This window comes from Chionomys nivalis, chromosome 17, assembly GCF_950005125.1.
Source record: "Chionomys nivalis chromosome 17, mChiNiv1.1, whole genome shotgun sequence".
Lineage (NCBI taxonomy): Eukaryota > Metazoa > Chordata > Mammalia > Rodentia > Cricetidae > Chionomys > Chionomys nivalis.
In genome coordinates, this window is record NC_080102.1 from 5589055 (window position 1) to 5613967 (window position 24913).

General features: G+C 44.2%; 1 protein-coding gene across 1 annotated transcript in view; it reads right to left on the reverse strand.

Annotated features, from left to right (window-relative positions):
• Dpys (dihydropyrimidinase) overlaps positions 1–24913 on the reverse strand; it is a 67935-nt gene that overhangs the window by 23478 nt on the left and 19544 nt on the right. Inside the window, exons 5-8 of the mRNA XM_057791911.1 lie at positions 23945–24134; positions 15468–15624; positions 14507–14648; positions 12024–12166 (exon numbers count right to left, since the gene is read on the reverse strand). Coding sequence (XP_057647894.1) covers positions 12024–12166; positions 14507–14648; positions 15468–15624; positions 23945–24134 — 632 coding nt within the window. The remainder of the gene's footprint in view (positions 1–12023; positions 12167–14506; positions 14649–15467; positions 15625–23944; positions 24135–24913) is intronic.

Sequence of the window (24913 nt, forward strand, 5' to 3'; positions counted from 1 at the left end):
TGAGTGACCTCTACTTCCTAGCTCCAGGGACCCCAAGGCTCAGTTTCTGTGGGTCTGGCTTGGTTGATGTGCACAGGTAGGAATCACAGCTCAAAAGACAGACTGACAAATGTTTCCATTATGTCCCCAGTACGTATTGTCACTCCTACTACATGTATGAAGTTCTGAACCTTCATTTGTGCCCTATTCCCTAAGCTCCTGGCATCTGTGCTATATTTTATTCACATCTGTGTTCAATGCGCTTGTTTGGGGATATATATTTATTTATTATTTATTGGCCATCCTGGGGATTGAACCTGGGACATATGCATCGCAGACAAATGCTCTACCACAGAACCACAGTCTTGGCCATTGCTTTTGGTTTTTGGAATGGGGTCTCAGACCATGTTGCCCAGTTGCTCAATCTTCTCCTACACCCAGCTTCCTAAATAACTGAACTATGGTTGTGCAACACAGCGACCTGCTAGCTACTTTGCTGATCAATAAATCAATGAGTAAAACTTGAGAGAAGGTAGAGAAGAGCTTTGGGCAGTGAGCCGTTATGCCTGAACCCTGGAGTATAAAGGGTGATTGTCGATGTCTCTTTCATCTGCCTTCTTCTCGCCTCTACCGGCAGCCATTGCCTTTTCTCTTCTCAGGCTAGAGACTTTTCAGACACGTTCTCCATGAACTGAGATGTGAGCCTTTCATGTCAGCACGGTTGGCCTCCAGATGGTCACACAGGCTTGGAGGTCGTGTGTCACGGTTTGGATCTGAAATTTCCTCCACAGACTCATGTCGTGGATGTGTGCTTCCCAGTGGATGGCACTCTTTTAGGGAGAACTGTAGAACCTTTTGGTGTTTGGATCTGGCTCACAGAAGTAGTCGGCAGGGGTCCGGTCTTTCAAGATTATAGCTTGGCCCCTGGTTCTTGCTCTCTGCTTTCTGCTCCTGTAAACAGCTCCTGACCCACACTGGTGCTGTGAGCTGAGCTGCTTGGCCCTGCCTTCCTCACCTTGATGACTCTGAAACCATGAATCAAACTAAACCCTTTCTCCCTTGTTTCTGTCCAAAAGTTAACTAATATACAACACCTGGGGATTCTTATTGAACCATCATGGTTATCCTTAACCTCATCCTTCCAGTCTTGAATGAAGAGAAATAAGAAAACTTTAAAAAGAAACAAAACAGGTGTTGGGGTAAAAAACGGAAGCTACAACATCTTTGCAGATCCTGTTTTTTCAACTTGGGTGTGAAAAGCAGAGTCAGGCCTTAGCACTTCGCCCTTTACTTTGTGGACAGACCATTTGAAAGGGCCCCGATCTCCTGGGTTAAGTGATGGGATTTGTAAGTAAAGCACAAGACAGAATATCATACAGAAGAAAGGGAAGTTCTGTCCCGACAGGAATGAACTCGGGATGAAGCATTCTGACTCTGGGGTCAGCTGAGCTACAGTCGACTTTACAAGTCTCTAATTTTTACCCAGTTCTTTCTCAAACTGCAGTGTCCATCAGAGCATCTTAGGGTGCGGGGAAACTTGCCTGTGGGGCTCTGTTTACAGAGCTCCTGAAGGAGCAGGGGTGGAACAGGACTTGAGAATTCACACTTGGAGCAAATCCCCAGTGATGGTGTGGACAGTCTAGGGGCCATATTTCGAAACCTCTCCTCTGCAAAAAGCAGAAAGAAATAAACAAAACAAAAAAGCTTTAAATTAAGCATTTGATGTCTTGTTCAAGCCACTAAACAAACAAACAAGCAAACAAAAACAACCTTTCCCTGAAATACTTAATCTCCAACTGTCACGGCCTTGTGATCTTCTCCTGGAAGGAGCGGAAGGAGCGGTATGTTTCGGCTGAGGTTTTCTCTAAAGCCACAACTCTTACTGCACTCTGAGTACAGGGTCCCTGGGAGTCCCTTTAGGTACTGACATCAAATTTCCATTGGTCCCCATGAACTCTTTTTTTGTTTCTCTATAACCTAGAGCCCAGGTTGTTAGGGTAACTAGCCAGAGTTAGAAGTGGCTCTGGGACCTATAAAAGGAAACAGCCTAGAATAAGCCACTGTAATGGACAAGCTGGGGATGCTCCCTGGCCATTGGCTGTGGAATACGGCAGCTTTAGGGACCTAAATGAGAAAAAATGCCTGGGATTCCTTTCTTTTTAGTCTTTTCAACTCAAAGAGGGGGGAAAAAAGCCCTGCAAAATGTGGATCCTGAGATGGGTACAAGAGATGTTAAACAAAGTTTGAAAGGGAAACAAAACCAAAACCCCAAGTAGACACACACACACACACACAAACACACACACACACATCTAAAACCCCAATTACACAAACAAACACACATTTAAAACCCCAAATAGACAAACACACACACACACATTTAAAAGCACCTATTTGTTCACCGGTCCGGGGGCACTAGTACCTTGTTCGCTCACTCAATAGTAATTATTGAGCTCCTGTATTCTCCTGGAATCGTAGTGGGATGGAGGCCAGCACGGAGATAAGCAAACAGGAGTGTGCTGGGCAGAGAGAAAGACGAGACAGCTAAAGCCCCTTCTGCAGCCTCTCTTTGGGGATTACGTTTCTGATTTAAACGCTGAACATAAGCTCTGCAGAGGAGACTGTTCTGCATAGGATGGGTGCCCGCTACTCCAGGCTAACTTATTCCTTTTTCATAATGTGAACAGTATGGCCCATGCTGGGAAAGTCCCCAAATCACTTCTAGCTCTCTTGAGAGGTTCAGCTGCAAAAGAACACGTTTAAATAAACAATGTGCAGTAAGTAGTAGTTGATATTTTACCTGTGTGTGCACATGCATGTAGTGCATGCCTGCTTGCCCATGTGTGTGTGAGCATGTGTCTTTCTGTGTACATGTGTGTTTGTGTGTGTGTGCCTGTGTGCATGTATGTGTGTGTGGCGGGGAAAGTTAGACTTTCGTTGCATGTAGTCCAAACTTCTTTTTAAGCAACTTGTCTTCTGAAGGCCATGAAAATAATCTCAGGCAGTTTGTTTGAACAGCTCCACTAGAAATAATTTTTAAGAGGTCAGCTTTTGGGGGCACTGAAGAATCTGGATTTCATCAGGCTATCTTAGCAGAAGGGCCCAGCGAGCTTCTCAATTTAATTCTATCTTGGTGAGATGTGGAGGCGTCTATGAACCGAGAGGCGTCTTAGGAGAACTAGCATTCTCTTATGCTATCTTCAGTCCCTGCCTGAGTGACGTCATCGTACAATGAGTTCTGAGTGACTAGGGCTAGGTACAGCTCCCACTCATCCCACACACCAACCACCTGCTGATGAGTGGGTACAGCTGTGTACCAAGTTCTGCAGCCATTCCTTATACGCCGAGGCTTTGTGTGCAATGTCCTGAACCCAGCAGTGTGGCACAGCAGCAGCCCCAGTGCCACACCCAGCAATGCCACACCCAGCTCAGCAAAGGCAAAGAAGTTGTTCAGCTCAAACCTTTCTAAAGAAAAGCTTTTACTAGAAAGGTTTTTTTTTTTTTTTTTTTTTTTTTTTTTTTTTTTTTTTTTTTTTTTCTGTCTCCCATCAGGTTATTACTTCCCCAATAGCCTGGATTATGGGCTGGATTTTGTGTGGATTAATAATTAAAAAAAAAAAACACACTCATACCTCAACATACTTCACTATAAATTATCATCTGCCAAGAGACTGTCCCGGGTACTGTATACATCTGTAATAACTGAGTGGAGGATGCCCCTGCAGATTCGCACAAACGCACGTAGGCCCACATACAGGGCCCAACACTACAGCAACACAGCGAGTGGTTGAGGGGCACACCACCCTCACATCTACTCAGGCACCAGGCATCTACTCAGGCACTACTCAGTCCTGTGTGCCCACTCCCCTTCTTTTACCACGTGTACTGGGACAACGTGAGCTGGGGAAGGAGCTCCTCACACATTCTGTCAGCAACAGGCGTGGAAAGCAGATCTGTATGCTGACCAGCTTTTTAAAATAGAAGCACAGACTGCTGGGCTGCTACGTGTGTGTGTGTGTACATCTGTGTGTGTGTATGTGTGTATGTGTATGCATGTGTGTATGTATATGCATGTTTGTATGCGTATGCATGTGTGTATGTGTATGCATGTGTGTATATGTGTGTATATATGTCTGTCTGTGTATGTATGTTTGTGTGTATGTGTGTGCGTGTGTGTATATGTCTGTGTGTATGTGTGCATGCATGTTCATGTGTGTATGTCTGTCCTCTGTGTGTATGTGTATATATGTCTGTGTGTATGTATGTCTCTGTGTGTATGTGTATGTCTCCCTGTGTGTATGTATCTGTGTATGTATGTGTGTGTATGTATGTCTTTGTGTGCATGTGTATGTATGTCTCCATGTGCATGTGTATGTATGTCTCTGTGTGTATGTCTCCCTGTGTGTATGTATCTGCGTATGTATGTGTGTGTGTGGCAGAAAGAGAAGGATTACAGTTCTGAAATTAGATGACATACAATGTACCACTTCAAGCAAGATTCCTGGTAGTGTCTTTGAAGCGACCCCTGATGATGCTCTTTCCATACACCCTAAGCATCACTGCTTGATTCTTGTTGCTATTTGCTATCCATTGCTTCATTTCCCCTCACAGTCCCTACTCTCTGCTGGTGAGTGCCCTTCCTTTCCCGCTCAGTTTCATACAAGGTGCATCCATGGAACCTGGAGCACATTCACAATCCTCGGGTCATGGCTCTTTACTGCATGCAAAGTTAAGTGCATTCATCCCTCTTCACCATGAGAAAGGGAGGGGGAGTAAGCGGGAGGGCAGGAGAACGCCTTCAAGAGCCACGGATTCGGGGTCAGAGCTTGCGGTAACTGAGTTTTAAAAAAAAATTAAATAATAAACCCAAAATAACCGGACGCGGACATGCCTCCTCTGCAGAATGCAGAGCAGCTAGAAGTCCTCATCAAATGTTTCAGTGCACAAAGTCGTCAGCTGTGTGGTTGTGTGCTTAAGACGCTGTGAGAGACCCGGTAGCTCATAAATACTGAAAAGGGACAGTTACCATAGTAACTAAGTGCTCTTTAATGAATACCGAGGAACGGGAGCTCCGAGGATAGCCTTAAATTGCCAGAACATGAGTTACTGCTGCTCCTGCAGGCCTGCGAGAAGCTCGCACGCCCTCTCTCTAGTCAGATTTTTAACAGGTTGGCCACTTTAGCTGCTCTCTGTCTTGACCATACGACACCGTAAGATTCTGTCTCAATACCACCTAAAAATCATACTCCCGACTTCTTCCTCACAACCTAAGGACCAGAGTATTCTACAGAAATAGGTCAAATAATGAGATGAGGCTATGTCCTTAGATTCACAGCTTTGACCGGAGTACTGAGGCGTTAAGACACAAGTCTGTCACAAGCGATAGACATTGGCTCAATGAGCCGTCAAGCTGAATGCAGGGAACTCTTCATTTCCAAAATAAAAGGTTGACACTCTCTTTGCACTATTTTTTTTTTTTTTGTTGTTGTTGTTTTAATTGTGCAGTGGCACGGAAGAGGTCCTGCAGCTGATTTTGCAGGGACTTTTTTTTTTTTTTTTTTTTTTTTTACAGGCTAGTCATGCCTAAGGTAATCTCTCATCGGGATATCCAATCCTTGCCCTCACATGCCCAGTCCAGTCCTCCCTCACTGTTCATCACTGCACGTCAAAGCCTCATGCTGGAGGCACGTAGATTCTTTATGGATTTACAAAACAGGAGAGGAAAGAGAAAAGTATGGATGCCCTGCTTTTTTTTCTACTGATCTCCTTTGCTGACTTTAATAAACACATTTTAATAAAGCATATTTATGTGACAAGCACACTTATTTCCACATGCCGTTAACAATCAACATAAATCAAAAACAAGCAAAAACATCTAGGTACCCAGAAGCCGCCAAATCATTAGCAAAGGCGCCCTCCCTCAGGAGACCGCCTTGTGCTTATGAAATCAGCAGCTCGGGTGGCCCAGCGCGGGCTGTGGGCGCCCCCTTCAGGATGCAGGGTTCACTACACATCGCTGTCCTCTGCAACAACTAACCAAAGCTGGCGATCATTTTTGCTAAGACCCCATTTGAGGAATTGCGTAGGAAAACATCTAGTGTCTAACGATATGAACAGCAAGCGCACGTAACATTGCACTACAGTGAACGTTAAAATAACATGCACAGGATAAAGGGGAATGCTTTCTTGCAAGACAGAATATTATAAACCCACTTCTTCCCTTGATTAAATAATGCTTTTCCATAAGGCTAACTTTGTGAAAAATCACCGCAGTCTGTGGTAAACAAATCAAAACTGGAGGCAGCCTGTGATGGCCTCGCCTTCCCTTTCTCTGCAGCCTGGATTGCCTTCTCTCTTCTACAGTCCTCAACCTTAATGGCTTCACCCTGGCCTCCTCCCCGGATGCCTCAGTTTGCTCTGCCTCTGCTTCAGTCTTGGCTCTCAGGGACGGAGGCCTCACCCACTTCTGTCGTGTGATGCCGTGCCTCTGTCTTCTCTCACGCAGGATCTCTATGTTCTGACATCTGCAATGTCTTACTTTCGCCTCTCCTACGATATCCTAAGTCAGCCTTTCTGAGACTGAGGATTTTTCATTTTATAGCTCCTCTCCCTGGACTGAGTTTTCCCCAAAGAAGGACCTAGCCCTGCACATCCTTGACTCTCAGTGCCTGGCTTCCGAGGAGAAACAGCTCAGAGTGAATTTGTGAGCATACAGAAACAGTCCTCTTCAAGCTTGTTGGCTCCCGCTAAACAAACCGCTCTCAACACGGAGTCAAAGGGTTGCTTCAAGAGAATGAAAGGAGGAAAACAGGGCACCTTCCACACTCAGAAAATCTTATTTCTGCTGACATGTGTCTGCAGCCCTTCATTCTTCAGCCACTTAAGATCCTGTCCAATAAGTTCAAAGCACAAATAAGGGATGCTGTCCCTGACTTCGTCCAGGCCACAGCTGTTGCTGAAAGCAGCTTTCCCAGTGTCCCTCAAGCCACTGCCTAGTCCCATTAGCTCCCATGTAGTGTGAGAGGCGGCTGCTTTCCACCTTGCTCATCAGCATTCAATGTGAATCTACTCTGTGTTGAGCTGTAGGGAGACGTTCTCCAAAATACTCGAGCATCATTCCTCAAAAATGACAAAGCCGTTTAAAACAAATAGAAAAAGTGTCATACCTCAGACCAGTCTCAGGACACACATGGACTAAATGTAATATGGAATCCTGGGTGATTTCCTGGAGCAGAAATGAATGCTGGGTAATAGCTAAGCCAACCTGAATGAAGAATAGGCTCTAACTAATCGTGACATAGCAACACCAGTCCATTAACTGTGCAGTCATGCTATTGTGTCATGCAATCATAGCAGAGAAGAGTTGGGGGTTCAAAGGGGCCCTCTCCACTACCTTTGTGACCCCTTATTCCTTTTTAAAAATGCACCAGTGCTTCAAGAGTATAACACAGGTTCAAAAAGTGGTGGAGGACGATGGTGCAGCATTGGACACAGGTGTGCCGGATGCACCAGGGTTCAGTGTGCAGGGTGGGGAGAGGTAGGCGGTGACGGTGGTGAGCATTCTCCATCTCTAAGGATCTGCATGGAGAGGCTAAAAATACGGTGGCACATTAGATGTCCCAGATGAGGTCATCTGCATATGTTTTGGTTGGAACAAAGAGCCCAACCGAGTACCTTCCTTACACTAAGCAGGCTGAGAATAGAGAAAGCCGGTGTTGTGACCGACCCAGATACATAGCATGGCTTCTCCCTTTAAATGTGAACTATGAAAAACACTCTCTCATGTTGTTTAAATCTTCATCCAATCCCTCATCCCTTGAAGCCTCTACCTCAACAACCCCATCTCTCTTTTCTCCACACGCTACAAATTTCATGTTAGTGCAAAATATTATTATGGTGTATTAAAGAAAAATCTTACAGAATTTGAAATACCAAGTAAAAGTTCCAAAGAGGACCTGGCCCATTCATTGGCTGGACAGTACTGTTCTACCTTCAATCGGTCAACAAAAGCAGGGAAAATGAGATCTGTGTTCCTAAGAGGGTGTGGGGGTCAGCACAACAGAATTCCTTTGTTTACCTGGCTGCTTGGTCAACACAGGCAAATTAGTTGAACATAACTGAAAGAGAAAATAAAGGGCAAAGTACAGCACCAGCCAAGCTAGAAAAGGAGTGAGATCTTAGCAGGCTGTTTTTAAACTCTCTCTCTCTCTCTCTCTCTCTCTCTCTCTCTCTCTCTCTCTCTCTCCATATATATATATATATAAAACCTTGAATTTCTGATTCTCTTATCTCTACCTCCCAAGTTCTGGAGTTACAGGTGTGTGACATCACATCTGATTTATGCATGGCTGGGATTTGAACCTGGGGCTTCTGACATCAAATTAGCACTGTAAAAGGGTTAGTTTAGCTTACAAAATACGCATACATATGTCACTTTATGGTAATCTTATGATAGACATAATAATTATTAGTTATGTTGTTTTGCAAAAGAGGAGTAGATATACAATAAACTAATTTCCTATTCTTTACGCTGTATGCATGGTACCAGGGACAGTGCCAAGATCTTCCGGAAGCTCAACAAGTTCTCTGTTACTGAGCACTGCAGAGACTTCAAGTGACCCTGGTGGAGCTCAGCCCAGTACCGGTCACACGGGCCTGCACTTGTTTTCATAGTTTCTGGACTGGGGTATTCGTGATGAGCAGACCTGGGTTGAGAACATAGGAGTTCTTGGCAATGCTAAAGCATATGAGCTATACTAATAAAGATGTATCATTCAACATTAAAGGCTCAATCCACATATACTCATTCACCAAAACCGATTTTAACTATTTAACTTTCTTTAGTTGTTATTATATAAAGAGAGGAACAACTGAATAACTATCTGACTGATGATGAATAAATGTCTAAGAGGTACAGGAGCCTTGAGTTTGACCTTAAGTTAGTTATTTTTAGACTGAACAGAGGGAAGTTAAGTAAGTAATATATAGATGATTAAAAAAAATACCCACACATCTGGATCACCGCACCACACAAGTGACTAGGACAGCAGGGCCAAAGCGATGTTCTAGAGATTAGTAACTGGAGCTTGGGAGAAAGGGATCTAAATTTGTATAGCCTGAGGCATGACTCAGGGGACATAATCACAGCCTATAAATACCCTCCAAGTGGCAAACTGTGGCAAATAAAGGGAGTGAATTATTCACAGCCTTGCATTTCGGTCATTTCTCTTTGTCCAGTTGTCTGAGGAAGATGAAGCTTTGTACCTGAGCGGGTGTGATCCACAGAACTCAGGCAGACAAGGACTCTCAACTTGGGTCCGGATGGAGACACACGGCAGAGGTTTAAAAAAGAGCTGCAGCAACTCAAAACAAACTCAACGACATTTTTAGGGGTTCCTTGTCTCATAATGACTGTTTAGGCATCTTCTTTCTTTTTCTCTTCCCCTCCCTCCCTCTCTCTCTCCCTCCCTCTCTCCTTCCTTTCCTTTCTCCCTCCCACCCTCCATTCCTCCGGTCCTCCCTCCCTCCCTCCCTCCCTCCCTCCCTCCCTCCCTCTCTCTCTCCCTCCCTCTCTCTCTCCCTCCCTTATCTTTCTTCCTCCCTTCCTTCCTGTTTTCCCCTTACAAGTCTTTTTTACATGTATCATGGGTCCCAGTGATGTGTTCCTGTGGGATTTATGTATGTGTGCATGTGTCTCTGCATCTATGTGTTCCTTGTGCTATTTTGGGGTGGGAAGACCTCTTTTTCTTCTTGCAGTTTGTTTGCTTCATCCTATTCTAGTTTGTTTGTTTTTATTTTGTCTTATTTTTTAAATTATTTTTTTTGATGCCTGTTTGTATTCTAATGAGAGAGTGAAGAAAGAAAGGGTATGGATTTGGGTGAGTGGAGAATGGGGAGATCTGGGAAGAACTGGGAGGGAGGAAATAATAATCAGAATATATAATATGGGGGAAACCTATTTTCAATAAAAAAGTGGAATGGCTTACAAAAAAGTATTTTTTTTTTTTTTAAGAAGAACCATAGAGGACGGTGCATGTTTTAATCCCTGCACTTGGGAGCAGAGGCAGGTGGATCTCTGTGAGTTTGAGGCCAGTCTGGTCTACAGAGTGAGTTCCAGGACAGCCAGGGCTCACAGAGAAACCCTGTCTCAACCCCACCCCCCACTCACCACCAAAGAAGGAGGAGGAGGAGGAGAAAAGAAGAAGCACAGAAGTGGCCTCCAGTGCTCTCCCCGGGGTTAGGAACTGGACTGGAGAGATTCATAGCTCAATAGAGTATCTTTATTTTCTTCCCACTTTGATACAGAAAAACACAGAACAGAATTAAACCACCCCCCACATTGGGTTTAAAAAAAGATAGAACATGAAAAGTGAAATGTAATACAAAGTGCTCGACTTTCAGAAAACACCCAGGTTAGAAGTGACAGCTATGGGCTCCCAGCCGGCAGAAAAAACCTCACACATGGTTCACAAACACGGTCTTTCATACCAGAGACCTATCCTGCTCCGCCTTACCTGGGAAACAATGTCAGGGTATGTTTGGCCCCACTGACCTGCACAAACAGTGACTAATTATCACCATGACAACACAAACAGGATGCTTCAAACCACACATTCCTTTTAGAAGAGTGGAATTTTGAGAGTTTGGGGGCTTTCTAATTAAACCTTGTGATACTCGTAAGCCATAAGATACTTCAAAAGACCTACCTGGTTCCAGCCATGGAACAGTGGTCTAAGTTAACCAAATTGCCGGGCAGTGGCAGCCCCTGCAGAGAGGAACTTAAAGAATCAGGAGTTCTCCAAGCTGCAGCCAGCCTAGGTCATCCTGTCCAAAAACACAAACAATGTCCTCCCACTCCCAGACCAGTAGGAAGCAATCTGCATCTAGCTTTATCAGGTACTGATTCTCTAAGTGTAAATCTGTTAGCATAGCAACAAAGGCCCTGGATTGAGACTGGCTGCTACCTCAGGATATTTCCTGAGGTCAGGTTCTCTCTCACACAGCTCTTCATTGCCATACATGCATTTTACAGAGTGTTGGCCAGTGTTGGTACCTGCTGTGACCATGGCCTGCCAATCCCACGAACTGGTCCCTAGGTAGGAACAATGAGTATCCTGAGGGTAGTGCCAACCACAAAACGACCATCTGGGGTTTGTTTCTAGGCTCTCAGCCATAGTAGCTTCCTTCATGTTCCAAATTCCACATGGCCATCTTTTTCCCAGAAGGTGGCCCAAGGGCACTTCTGTTGAAACTGTCTCTTTGTGACACCATCACTTCCCAGAAAGTGGGTGCTTTTGCTAACAATGATAAAAACAAACATACTAGACCTTGTATAGATGCCATAGAGTGAAGACGGAAGGCGTACCAAATTCCTATGACGCACACACATGCACACAAAATGTTGAAATGTATGGTATGTCCTTTCTTACCAGTGTTTACCACAAGCACAAATGAGCAAGCAAGAGCTGCTGGGGGCAACATCCCCAAGGAGAATTTAGCAGAAATTCAACTTCCATCAAATGCTCCTTTGAATTGGCGGAGTTGATCAGATCCAATATTAGCAGAGAATTGTGGAAGCTTACTGGAAAGGACAGGCTAGGTCTGAACTCCTCTGGAAAGTCTGGGTAACTAAAAGCGATGTCTTTTGTGCTGGAATCTTTCTATCTAAAAGCTTTTAAAAGGCTGTAATTATCTTGAGTTTCCAATTCAGCTCTTTTCAAATTAAGCCTATTATTTTCTTCAGGGCTCTGCACTGTCCCTCCGTGTGAACTCGGGCATTTGCCAAGCACTGGGATGGCAAATTCATATTGGTTTTCTATACATATCCATTCCCGGCAAGTTCTACACAGCTTCTGCATCCTCTGTGCCAAGAGCAACAAAGAAACGTTTGCACATCCAAACCTTTATCTTGCGCACAGAATCCCTGGGCATGGCAGGATAAATCAGCTAATAAGCAAAGGCTGGTAATGGCCCAGCAAAGCTCCTTTGCAAGCTGGTGCTTCTCTTCAAGGGTAAAACCAGGCAATGCCAGATCTCAGTCTTACCTTGTGGCTTCTGGGTCCCAGATGACAATGTCAGCATCGGAACCGACAGCTATCCTTCCTTTTTTTGGATAAAGATTAAAGATTTTGGCTGCGTTTGTGCTGGTAACGGCCACAAATCTGTTTTCATCCATTTTACCACTGTGCTGTAAACCAGTAAAAGAAGAGGCATTTGCTGTGATGACTGAACACTCAAGCCTCCTCTGGGGATACAAGGGGAAGACTTACATCTATGAACCCTAAGAGAAAGCTATACCTGTTTACCCAGCTAGAACTGTAACCCACATCCTACATCAAGGAGCTACATCTCTGCAGGCTCACTGTAAACCGTCTGCAGCATCAGTGATGAAGATGGTGGCCTACAGAAGCCTGAAGGTGACTTTTCAAAAACCCTTTCACATTAAAAGACAAACGGACCACCTACCCCATCTTCCTAAGGTTACACCACGCAATGGCTAAAGGACAGGTGGCATTTTCCTTCCCCTTTGATGTCTGCTACTACCACCTACGATATTTATGGTCTGCCTTACTTATCGCAGACCTGAGATCTGTGAGACGATCATGTAAATATTAGGCAAAATACTAAATAGTCAAAAGAAGATAGGCTATGAAGCCTTTAAATTAGGTGGCAATGCCTTTGGAAGATAAAATATATGTATAGGAGGTACAATTTTGTTCAATTTAAATTTATGTAAACCAGAAATATTGGAAAGTCCAATTTTAAGAAATTTTAATATAGAACCCTTATAGGGCTTATATATGTATACGATAAGACTTCCCTTAAGATTTAGTTTATTATTTCTAATAGTTCAGAGGTAAATTATCTCATTGCTTCAGAAAACTATACAGTTTTATGCATGTTATTGGGAAACATTCAATTATTTTAAAGATCATGTTTAAAGATATATATATATATATAACTATATATTTATATGTAATGGGAACTATAATAGATTATGGAAATCTGCCATTCTAAGGATATTTTCTGTAATAACATGAGTCTAGGGAGGAAAGTTGGATTATAATCTAGAGTATTTAAGCCAGGAGAAAGAGAGGGGCATCATCAGGGATGCTAGAGGTCCCAGTGGAGAGAGAAAGTCATGGAGGAAGAGCAAAAGCAGTTAGAACTAGAGAGGTGTTCTGAAGACCCTTGTAGTACATTGATGGCTTAAACACTGCCATTCAGTCATGGACAACACGCAAGTGTTTTCGAGAAGCAAGTCAGACGAGCAGAGCAGAGCTTCTGAGGAGCAACTCCAGGACAGAACAGACAGGAACAGCTGGTCACTGAGAATAAGGGAACCAAGCTCGAGACAATTAGGGTGGTCCAGACGAGCTGTGAGCCTCCAATCAGATGGTGCCCATGGATGCAGAAATGAAGATGGATTCTGAAAACCACATCAATGGGATTCAGTGAATGATGAGTGTGTTGACTAGTGTTATGCCAACTTGACACAAGCTAGAGTTATGTGGAATGAGGGAACCTTAATTAAGAAAATTCCTTCATTAGATCTGGATGTAGGGCATTTTCTTAATTAGTGATTGATGGGGAGGCCCTAGTCCATTGTGGGTGATTCCATTCTGGGCTGGTGGGCCTGGGTTCTATAGAAAAAAATAAAAGCAGACTGAGCAAGCCATCACGAGCACACCAGTAAGCAGCACCCCTCCATGGCATCTGCATCAGCTCCTGCCTCCAGGTTCCTGCCCTGCCTGCCTTCCTTCAATGATGGACTGTGTATGATGTGGAAGGTCTGCCAAATAGACCCTCCCTCCACAACTTGCTTTTGTCACGGTGTTCATTACAGGAGTTGAAATCCTAACTAGGTCAATGAAAAATAGAAATGGTAGGAGATGTAGGAGAAACCCATCGAAGAGAATTCTCAAGTGTGAAATATGATTAATGTATCGTCTAAGAGTCTTTGAAAAGTATGATACTGGAGCCTTGGGTCTACCAAGATCCTATAGATCTTTATAACTCCACACATCACATGGATAGACAGCTTAACACATGATGTCTGTCTGTGTAATCTGCTCCATCCTTGGGAAAAAATTATTAATTCTTCATTTATTATTAGTTTTAAAAATCATTTTGTTCATAGATTTCATTATCTGTATAACTTTAGACAACAAATTTAATATCCTTCACATATTCTTCATTATCAGTTCAAATATCGACATTAACGACACATAAAGAATAACCCTAGCTGGACCCAATGTAAATTGGTGCCCGATGTATCCGCCAATGGCAAATGATGTAACCATCTTCTGAGCTGAACTATGAGGAGAGATCAACTGTTTGCTGACAATGTCCTGGGTGAGATGGGAAGGGATGAAGCTGATAGTGACAGTGTGATTCCCAGTTGAGAGAGAGAGAGAGAGAGAGAGAGAGAGAGAGACAGACAGACAGACAGACAGACAGACAGAGTCTTGCTTCTATGAAGGTCTGTTCCTCTTTGGTGAACCAGGCTCATTCCTGGGAAACTCACCACGCCCTTTTCCCATATCACGGACATCCGGTCCTCAACACCATTCACCCCATTGGGGATCTTCGTGAAGTCGTCTTTCCCCAGAGCTTTCTGGCAGGTGTTGAAAGTGCAGTTGTCACTCCCTGTTGTGGTCAGATCACCACTGCAAAGAACGAAAAAGAGAGGAAGAGAACGATGAGGAGGCAAGCAGACAGGAGGCAACTCCCTGGTGTTTCTTAACCTCTGACCTCCTCGCGCAGGAAGTCTAGCAGTGGGAGGGGCCATGAGTAGGACTTCCGGGTACAGGTCCCCCCTCTCTTCTGTGTTAATCATTGGAAGCACTTTTCAAGAACACACTCCTAGGGATTACGATGCAGAATCCTCAGCAAGCCTGCCTTTTACTGTTTTTCAATTTCCCAGACTAGCTGGAGGAAAATGACTAGTTCGAGGAAGGAATGAGACAAGAGAGTACATGCTTGACTCTGCACCAACACAGGAGCCCGTGACTATGAACTAGAAACCGATAGTTGCATGGACCTGACAAAGCTAACCACAGGGTCACTAAGAGCAATGTAAGTAGGTTTTTGTTTTGTTTTGTTTTGTTTTGTTTGAAATACAGATGTGTGAAGGAGGAAGGAGTTAGAGAAGGGCAACTGCTTTATTTAATTAATTAATTAATTTTGGTGTGTAAATCTCCCCATTAACTTAAATCTGGGTACATGTGAATGGGGCATGCTAGGATGTTCAGAATGACTGGGAAGGACTATTGTCTGTACAACAACCTAGTCCCTTGATTGTATCAGCCTAACACATCGTAAGTCCGGTGTTTTCAGCTCCCCAGATACCATGGGTCAAACAGCAGAAGACCAGAAGGGTCCGTGGAAGCTGTAGCTACAGGGTCAGCTCTCCCCAACCCAAAGATGAGACTTACAAAGGATTATCTTTCACCCAAATACTTTACCATCATCTGAAAAATTATTACTTAGCCAACAGGTTCATGAGAAAGCCAGGAGTTGAAGGATCAGGTCTCAGCGGAGGACCCATGACGTGGTGGGCTGCGTGATGCCATTCTTTACTCCAGTAGTGTGTGCCATCCGTGCCGAGTCCCGCCGCAATGGGTTCTCCATAGACCACCTTCCCTGGAATGTCCAAAGGTAGGACGCAGCCGTTTTAATGCACTTTAAAGAAAGCCATCTGACAAATGCAGAGATTGCCTTCTCTATCCCAGAGGGATGATACTATAGCTTAACCGTTTCGTGACCAGGGCTCAATAGCTAGAGAGTAATAACTATTGAGCACTGACTGTGCTAATTCCCCTAGTCACTGGCATCCGGCTGGCTGCTTGCTTTGTTTTGGTCATTCGGATGGATAAAAATGGCATGTTCTGCTTCCAAGCCTGGGCTATTAAAACGATCTTGGATTCTGTTCTCTGCTTTTCTTCTTCTGTCATGACGCTGGGAGAGGAGTGGGTGCCACAGATGGAACAGGTTATCTAGCGGAGACAGAGCCCACCCACGATGGACAAGCACGTGAGTGGGAAGAGGAAACAAACCTCCAGCTGTGAGCCACTCCTATTTTGGCTCCACTGTTGCTAAAGCATAACCCAGAGGATGCTGGAGGCAACCTGTGGCTTGTTAGTGCAATCTGAAGATCCTATGGACAAATGTTCTCACTATCTCGATTAAAGATAAAGCTACAAGATTACATAATTTCTCTGCAGCTACTTTATATACACTGTACAGAGGTGGAGGAAGTAGGATTTAAACCAAGGAATTTTGAATCAGTGGTCTCAACTTCTATGCCTTGTAGCCAGACAGCAGACTACCATTAATATAGCCGTACGGATTCCAACCATGGTGTATCTCTGCTGCAGACCAATCGGTGACCTTCCCATACCCTCAAAAGGAACTTTCTCAGAAGACTCGTATTCAATAAAAGAACACTCAGATAATAGAATTGTAGCCCGAAATGCACACTTAAAAAATCATGCAAATGAGGCCATCCATAGCACACAATGCTAGAAAACTTAATAGTGCACAATGAATTTGAATTTAAAATCAGGTTCCTTATCTGATTAGCATTTGTCAGAATAATAGATTCACTGGCATCAACCTCATCACATGCAAGCAATCAAAAAAAAAGTGTGTGGCGAGGAGATGCTAGCATGCCAAATGAGCCCACTCTGGCTAATCAGACGGCACATTTTAGTTACCATCCAGATATATAGCTGAGATTAACAGACTTCCTTAGGGAGCACACGGTGGATGGCCACCAGCTGCCCAAGTCTTCTAAATGGCAATGCGGCACCCTGTTATCTTACAGACCCATCCGTCCTCCAAACTACTCCCTTCCTCCAGTTAGCCTAGGAAACAGAGACACAGAAGAGCCAGGCTTGCTGAAGCCCAACTTCCACACCATGGTCCCCCATGAAGCCAAACCCCATGGATAAACTTGACTTCTGTGATACGCACAACCCCACACCACTCCAGGTCCTCACTGCCCGGCTTTCAGACAAGAGAAGCAACTTTAGCATCTCTCAGTGGCACGTGGGAGAAACGGCAGTCATGGGTAGTGAGCTAGGAGGTATTGGTCTCCACGGAGAGAGACCAAGACAGGTGCACTCTCTATCTGCTGCTCCAAAGAGAGCTTGCTGTTCCAAGAGCACTTCTCCCCATGGCTTGGATGACAAGACTCTGGCTTGATTTGCAATCCCTTCATGAGGTGCCAACTCAGGATTTTCCGTGGTGCTTCATCATCAAGGAAAGGTCCTTGTCACATGCTCTGTTCAATCACTCGGCACATCGAGATGATTTGAGAGTGCAGCTCCCTAACGTCTCCCATCTTAATAGCTCTGGGGAAGAATTAAATGTCAGTATCTGTCGGGCATCCGCCAGGCTGCTCTGCAAGCAGATGACAGGTAATTTCCTCAGAAGGGCTAAACGCCTTTCAAGAGTGACAGGCTACTTTTTTAGCGTACACAAACTCTTCATTAGGGTGTATTTTCATCTTAAACCTTATTACATATTAATGAACATAGAGAAATTAAAAATAAAAAACTCCTAATGGCTTGTCGCTCCCTTCCACAAGTTTGAAAAGACCAAAACTCACAGAAGAAGTATAAAGGAAGAGGAGACCAATGAGTTGGTAGTCCCCAAACTGGAGAATCAAATTACAAAATCCAACCTAATCGCCCGTCCTGGTAGATTTTGAGCTAAAAACTAGGCTAGGGGAATCGCTAGCGTAGGTGTGGTCAGTGTGACTTTCAAAACCCCTGCACGTGCCCTCACTTGGCCTCACAGCAACACCTCATGCTGGTTTGATAAATGAAGAAGCTGATGCTCACTGAAACCTATCGACTTGCCAAAGATGGGCAGTGGAATGGCCAGAATGAAAGCCTTCCTTCTCTGTCTGAGACCATATACACCTTGTTACTAAGAAAAGTATCATTCCCATTCCCCGGCGAAGGAGCATGTCTTTTTAAATATTTTCAGTCAATCACAAGCTATCTGTAGATGTGGTCAAACAATTGTCCAGCTTCCCTTTCCTGGTGTCCTTTACCTTGCAGGTGGCTGTGAATAGCGCAAGGTTCCATCGTCTGTGTCTGATCGTGTTTGCAAGCAGATGGCTCCAGCGACTCTCGGGACTGAAAGACCCCCTCCTTCCTCACTTTCCTCCCTAGCAACTTTCCTGGTAGGTTGTGCCTTCCCTGGCCACAGATATTCTCTGTAGTCTTTTTCTGTCCTTTGACACAAAACCCCAACTGAAAAGACTCTCTCTGTCACGGCGTTACAATCTCCCACTTGGCTACCCTTTACTTCTCAGAAGATGCTTCTGGGGTTAATTCTGGGGAAAGTAAATAAGTAAACAGAGAAAATGAGTATGGAAGAAATAACAGAAGAAAAATTTCAGAATCAAAAATCGGCCTTTAGATTAAAAAATATGCCCTAAACATGAAGGGGAATTATTGAACACTTATGACCTAATGTGGGCTTAATGAAATTTCTATATCTCAATGATGGCAAAAAAAAAAAATGAGAATATTCCAGATAGTAAAACTGGTTAGAGAGGAAAAGGAAACAATCGCACTGTATTGATATCAGTGCTGGAACGGAATTACACTGTCGTTTTCCACAAGATGTCGCTTGTGACTGCCTTAGTTTGGGTTTTTATTGCTGTGAAGAGACGCCACGACCCCAACAACTCTAATAGAGAAAGCATTTCATTGAGGGTGGCTCGCTTACAGTTCAGACGTTCAGTCCATCACGGGGGTGGGGGGGGACAGCAGGCAGGAAGGATGTGGTGCTGGAGCTGAGAGTGCTACATTTTGATTCAGGCAACAGGAAGTTGACTGACTGCCACACTGAGTGGAGCTTGAGAAAAAGACCTCAAAGGCCAGCAGAAGGTGTGGCCCAGTTTAAAAGTGTGCCCTCCAGCCTCAAGATCAGCATTAAAAGTCTGTGTCATCCAGCCTCATCCAACAAGACCACATTTCCACCAACAAGGCGACATTCCATCTGCACCAGGGCCAAAAAGACAGCGGCGACAGAGGGAGGAGGCAGGAGAAAGAGAAACTGAGGAAAGTAGGCAGGAAGGCAAGGAGGGAGGCAGGGAAGGAAGACGATTACTCTCCCCCCACCACATGCCTCCTTGAAGAAGGAGCTGCTATGTCTAATGGAAAGCGGGAGGAGAAGCTGGAACTGCTCGGGCGTGGTGAAGAGGCCTGCGTTTCTTTTCTAAACCTATCTGAAAAGAGCTAGCTGGAAAAATTCCAGGAAAACCAGAAACTTTTTAGAAGCCAACAATGGTCTAAATGTGCAGCCGACTAAAATTAGGCGAGCTCTGGAGCCTCACTGGCGCGCGAAGGAATTTGACCTTGCTCAAAATCGCTTCTCCCTGAGTAGATGTGGGTCACTCCCACTTGCGCTTCCCTGAGTGGGTAAGTTTCTCTTCACGCTGACTGTTTCGCCAGGGAGGACTAGAGTCCCACTCTACACTGTACTGAATGTGGGGCTTGGCCTGCAGACAAAGCAGGGCAGGGACAGGATTGTGGGAAGGAAATGAGTGCTGTGAGGAACACTGTCAGCCCAAGATAATAATAAAGAGGTGGCTCAGACAGCCACTGAGTTCCTTCCTCGCCCTAGCAGAAGAGAAGGGGCTGGCAAGGACATTTCTGGAGCTTTGCTAAAAGCACTAGCCAGGTGCAAAAACTTATGCCATTAGAAGGGACAATTATTGCTAACAAAACGCACATGAGCTAAGTTAGTCATCTTTCGTGGTTGGAAGACAACTGATATTCCAAATTGCAAATCACTACTTCGTCCTTATCATCTAGAATTGAAGGTGGCTACTTAAAACTAAAAGTAGATATGGCCAAAATCACTAGCCTCAAAGGATGGCTGAGAGAAATTCAAGCTAGCTAACTTTCCAGCGAATGCCTTAGCAAATCCATTCTCAGCATTTCTGTCCTTCCAATAATGCCCAAACACTAAGATAATGATAATGTCATCAACACAGTTTTCAAACATAATTACAAGAATCCCCCATTCAGCTAATTTTTGTAAATGTCCAATCAATTAATTATAAAACATGGTTTGCACAAAGACATGTGCTCGACTATGTTCATAGCAGCACTGTTTGTCATAGCCAGAACCTGGAAACAACCTAGATGCCCCTCAACTGAAGAATGGGTAAAAAAAAAATGTGGTACATTTGCACAATGGAGTACTACTAAAAAATAATGACATCTTGAAATTTGCAGGCAAATGGATGGATCTTGGCGGAAAAAAAGCCACATTGAGTGAGGTAAACCAGACCCAGAAAGACAAATATAATATGTACTCATTCATAAGTGGCTTTTCGTCATAAAGCAAACTAAAACCAGCCTACAGGCCACAAGCCCAGAGAACCTAGACACGAAAGAGGACCCTAACCTAAGAGGGACATACAATGACCTAAATAGGAAGGAGAAAAATACAGGATCTCCTGAGTAAATTGGGAGCATGGGGGTCACAGTAGAGGGGAGAAGGGGAGAAGTGTTAGGAGCTATGACCACAGCCTGTCTCTTCTGCGTATGCATTTGAGGTATAAAGTCAACTTTAACATCATTGTGTCCCTAAGTGATAACAGAGGTAATCAATGATAGGACAGCCTTTGTGCCTGCATCCTGACTCTCATGGGGTATGAGCTGCCTGAAGTTTCAGTTAGACGTGCACATTAGATTCCAGGGGTCTGGGACGGGCGCCCAGGCTCTGCGTCTGGCTCCTAGGCAACTGTCAGTGCAGACTATATTCTGAGACCCACGTTAGTACCAGGACTCAGGAAGAAAGATGTAGGTATATATTTTCATATAATAAATTCATAAGAAGAAAGTATTTCTTATTTAAATAAGGTTACAAAGAACAGGGTCTCTATTGTGCTCTGGTATTCAGAAACTGTGGAAGCCACTGTATGACTCAGTTTCCATCTGGAGTCATTATTGACTTAAAGAAGTGATTTCAGTTCAAGCTTGCCTGAACTGCTTGCTCCAAATATCCTGAGGGTTGTGAGAAAGTTCTGATTAAGCCTGTGGGAAAGAGCAATTTTTGCCCATGAGAAAGAACACTTTATCTATTAAGATTTGGGCTGGAGTATGCCAACCGGAAGCACTCCTCCTTAGTGACTGGTAGCTGCTTGCTGCTGTCTGAATTCTTGTATTGAGAGAATGCACCTGCTGGAGCGTCCTCCCAAGGACAGTGCAGGGAGGTGGTTAGCTGGCTGTACTGCTCTTTCTTCTGCCTTTTGCCTATAATTAGTATATATGCTGGCTGAGAAATAAACTCGGGGCTGTTAGTATTAACCTTTGTCTTCCTGGTTTATCCTGTGTTTTCTGTCTCCATTTCTCTGAATCTAACATTTCTTTAGCCTTAGTGCCCCCTCCCAGGTACCCCAGCTGATTCCTGATGGAGTGAATTTCCACAAGAAACACTTTTAGAGGATAATGCATTACTAACTAATAAGATACCCGAATCCTTCACAGAAGGTCAGTGTGGTCCATGGTCTCCTAGCCATTAGCACTTTCAGGGTCTGTCCTTGTATTAGCTGAAGCAGTAACCATGGGAAAAGTTTGGGTTTGTTAGTCTCTATCCTTTTGGTTCCTCCTCGATCACGATCACCCTCCCTTCTCCTCCCCTCCCCTCTGCAGGAGGGGTTACACTCACAGAGTGGACTGGCTCACATTGAATTACAGTAGAGTTCTGCTGTCTCTTTGACAGCTGGGTACTAGGGTATGTTTTACAGTTGCTTATAGCTCCTTTGGAAACGAATCTAACAGTATCTAAAAAGTTACATGCCCACTTAATCTCTGAACCAGCAATCCTACTTCTAGAAGATACTCTTTTATGTTAGGCACATAACAGAGCATAAAGATGTTCAATCCATAGTTTGTTTATATGTTACCTAACAAAGTAAAAAGGGATCTTATATACGTGATTGAGAACCTTGAGATGGGGAGGTCATTCTAAATGGAGTTGGCTCAATGTTATACAAAGACCCTTAAAGTGGAGGAGAAAGACAAGAGGCCATCCCGAAAAGAACGACATGGACAGGAAGAATGACATGGACAGGCCTGGCTCAGTCCAGCACGGCCGGTCTGAGGGTGGGAGCCGTGAGCTGAGGAACCTGAGCAGGCTCTACTTCTGGGCAAGGTAAGGAAGGGGCGGGGCTCTCCAGACACCGGGGACCTCTGTCCTCTAGAACAGCTGGATAAAGAGTTTGTGTTTTAAGTCACTAAGCTTGCAGCAATTTCCTACAGAGGCAACAGAGAAGTCACATGCCTTCTGCAAACACCAAACAGTCTCAGAAATAGGTGACCACTGTGGTTTTGTTTGTAAGAGCCGAAGCCTCCACAGACCACCAGTGGAGTAGTATTTGAATAAACTGATTCAAAAAATATGCAGCGGCATATTCCAGACCTGCAGTTGAGAATGATGGAAACCCCTCCTCTGAGGGCTAACCTCAAGGACATATTTCTAATGGAAAAATCAGCAAGGGACAAAGTACTAACATGTGGGTTTTTGTTGTTCTTTTTGCTTTGTTGTTGGTGTTTTTTTTTTATGAAGGAAGAAGAATAAAAACAAGAAGATAAAGATAATTTTACTTTTTAAAGAGAAATGTGCATTTGCGCCAGAAATAAACGTACAAAAAATATTCCTTTGGGATATGATGAGGAGCTGGAAGGAAGTAAAACTTCTTTGAACATTTTTTGCATATAAGTATGAAACTTGGACTAATGTAAAATGATAGACAGTCCCTACATTCAATTAGTTTTTAAAACTAATTTAAAATAAAATCAAAATGCCCACTACTTAAGACTGATAGTTGTCTTTGGTTCCTAGATCTTTATAACTGGCTTCTAACTGAATTTTGTCCACGTACAGAACAAATACACATTGCCAAAAAAGCAACTTCCAGCCTGAACTGTCAAAGTCATAATGTTGATGGTGGGCATTTCTGCAGATTTTACTGTTCCCTCCAGCCTAACGCTGTGTGCCTGGTTGTGGCATGAGAAAGCAATTCCTCGGAGCTGGCAGCACCACCATCTGGTGGGCAAAAGCTGGAACTGCAGCTTGGGTTTCCCAGCTACTTTCTGCTTTGTTTTGGTGAGGGGCTGGGGAGGTTTCACCCGCAATCGTGACATCCGTGGGTGGTGGGAGGGAAGGAGTCAGGGGCTGTTGGTAGTAAGATCTTGTGAGCTCATTTGAAATTAGCCTCATTCCTAACACATGAGATGGTGGATTGCGTTTTAAAAGTGAATACGGTTCACAAAATCCTTTCCAACCCTTCTTGCAGCAAGTAGTTTTGACTTATTTTGGTGCCTATTACAAACATACCAGATCCACTCCACGGTTTTTAGTGTGGTTCATGATCCACTCGCTGTCACTTACAGGAAAAAAATCAACAGGGTAACTTCCGCTACGGGATTACCTGTTTCTGCCGTGAGATGGAGGCTCCAGGGAGGCCTAAGGTCACTGAACAAAATGCTCATATATGGCTCTCGCCCATCTTTGTACATTACTAGCAAAGAGATGACTTTTTTTTCTTGAGCCAAAGACAGATTTTCTTTCTTTTGCATGACCATATTCAGACGGGACTAGAGAATTGGGGCAGCAATCAATTTAAAGTTAAAATATAACCTTCAAAGTAGTAATCATTAAAATGCTTTTGGGGTTACTGCTCCAACTGACCCAACATCCAAGGTGCTGTCAGACAAATCGATTCAATTCAAAAACAAGCTTTTGAGCATGAACCCTGGCCCCATCAGGTGCTAGCAGGGTGAGCTGGACGATCAGGAGATGTGGAAAGTCGCTGTGAAATTAGTTTTAAATTAAAATTTGCTGTCATGTTTTAAGGAGCAGTGGCTGTTAATGGCTTGTGTGTCCTGCAGCTTGCTAGCCCAAGGGGTGTGGTCGCACTGAAGATCACCTTCTCTCCTCGCATCGGCTACCACCTTCGCCGCGGATTTGCTCATCACGTGCACGACGTACAGAGGGCAGTTCACCGCACTGGCTATGGTGATGGCCCTCAAAGTGGCCTCTGCTTCCACTGCTTCGGGACGGCACAGCTCATGCCCCTCCGGGCCTGTGATTCCCAAGGCCAGCATCTTCTTTGCTCCCTAAAAGGCAACGAAAATGTAAAATAATAGCAGGAAGGATTCCTAATGACAAACATTATCATCATCATCATCATCATCATCATTATTGGAAATTAAAGTTCTGATAGGCTTTTAGAGCTGTCAGCTGTAGGTGTGTAGGGGCAGAGTGTACATACGCTGATTGTATATATTAATAGTATCCCTATGCATCATCTTACCATTAGCATCCTTTCATTTGAAAAGGTGGGGAAGGGAGCAGCTTAGAAGACTGCCCAGTTGGTGGTGAAGTGCTCACTGCACAGCCACGAGAACCTGAGTTTAGTCCACAGAACCACGTGGAAAGGCCAGATGTGGTGGTAGCTGCCACTGTAAAGCTGGGAGGCAGAGACAGATGGAGCCACGGGTCCCACTGCTGGTCAGCCAGGCCTCCTTGCTGAGTCCCGGTCAGTGAGAGCCCCTGTCTCTAAGATAAGGTAGACTGGCCCCTGAAGAACGACATTCGAGATTGTCCTTTGAACTCTACAGTCTGTCTGTCTCTCTGTCTATCCCACCCTTGAAAAAGATGAAGTTTGTTCTCACATTCTGTAAGAAGTACTGTCCAGCCCCATTCATGGTTGAGACTTAATATACTAATTCAGTCAAACAAAATAAAACCACTCAGTACCCTCGCTCAAGTGATTCATTGTAAAATATTGTTTAGTTTTCTACTAATTGTAGTCTACTCTGCTCCCAACTCAGCCTGTTAATAATATTAGATGCATTATTTCTTCAAAGTTGTATTTCTTTCTTTCACAAAAAGG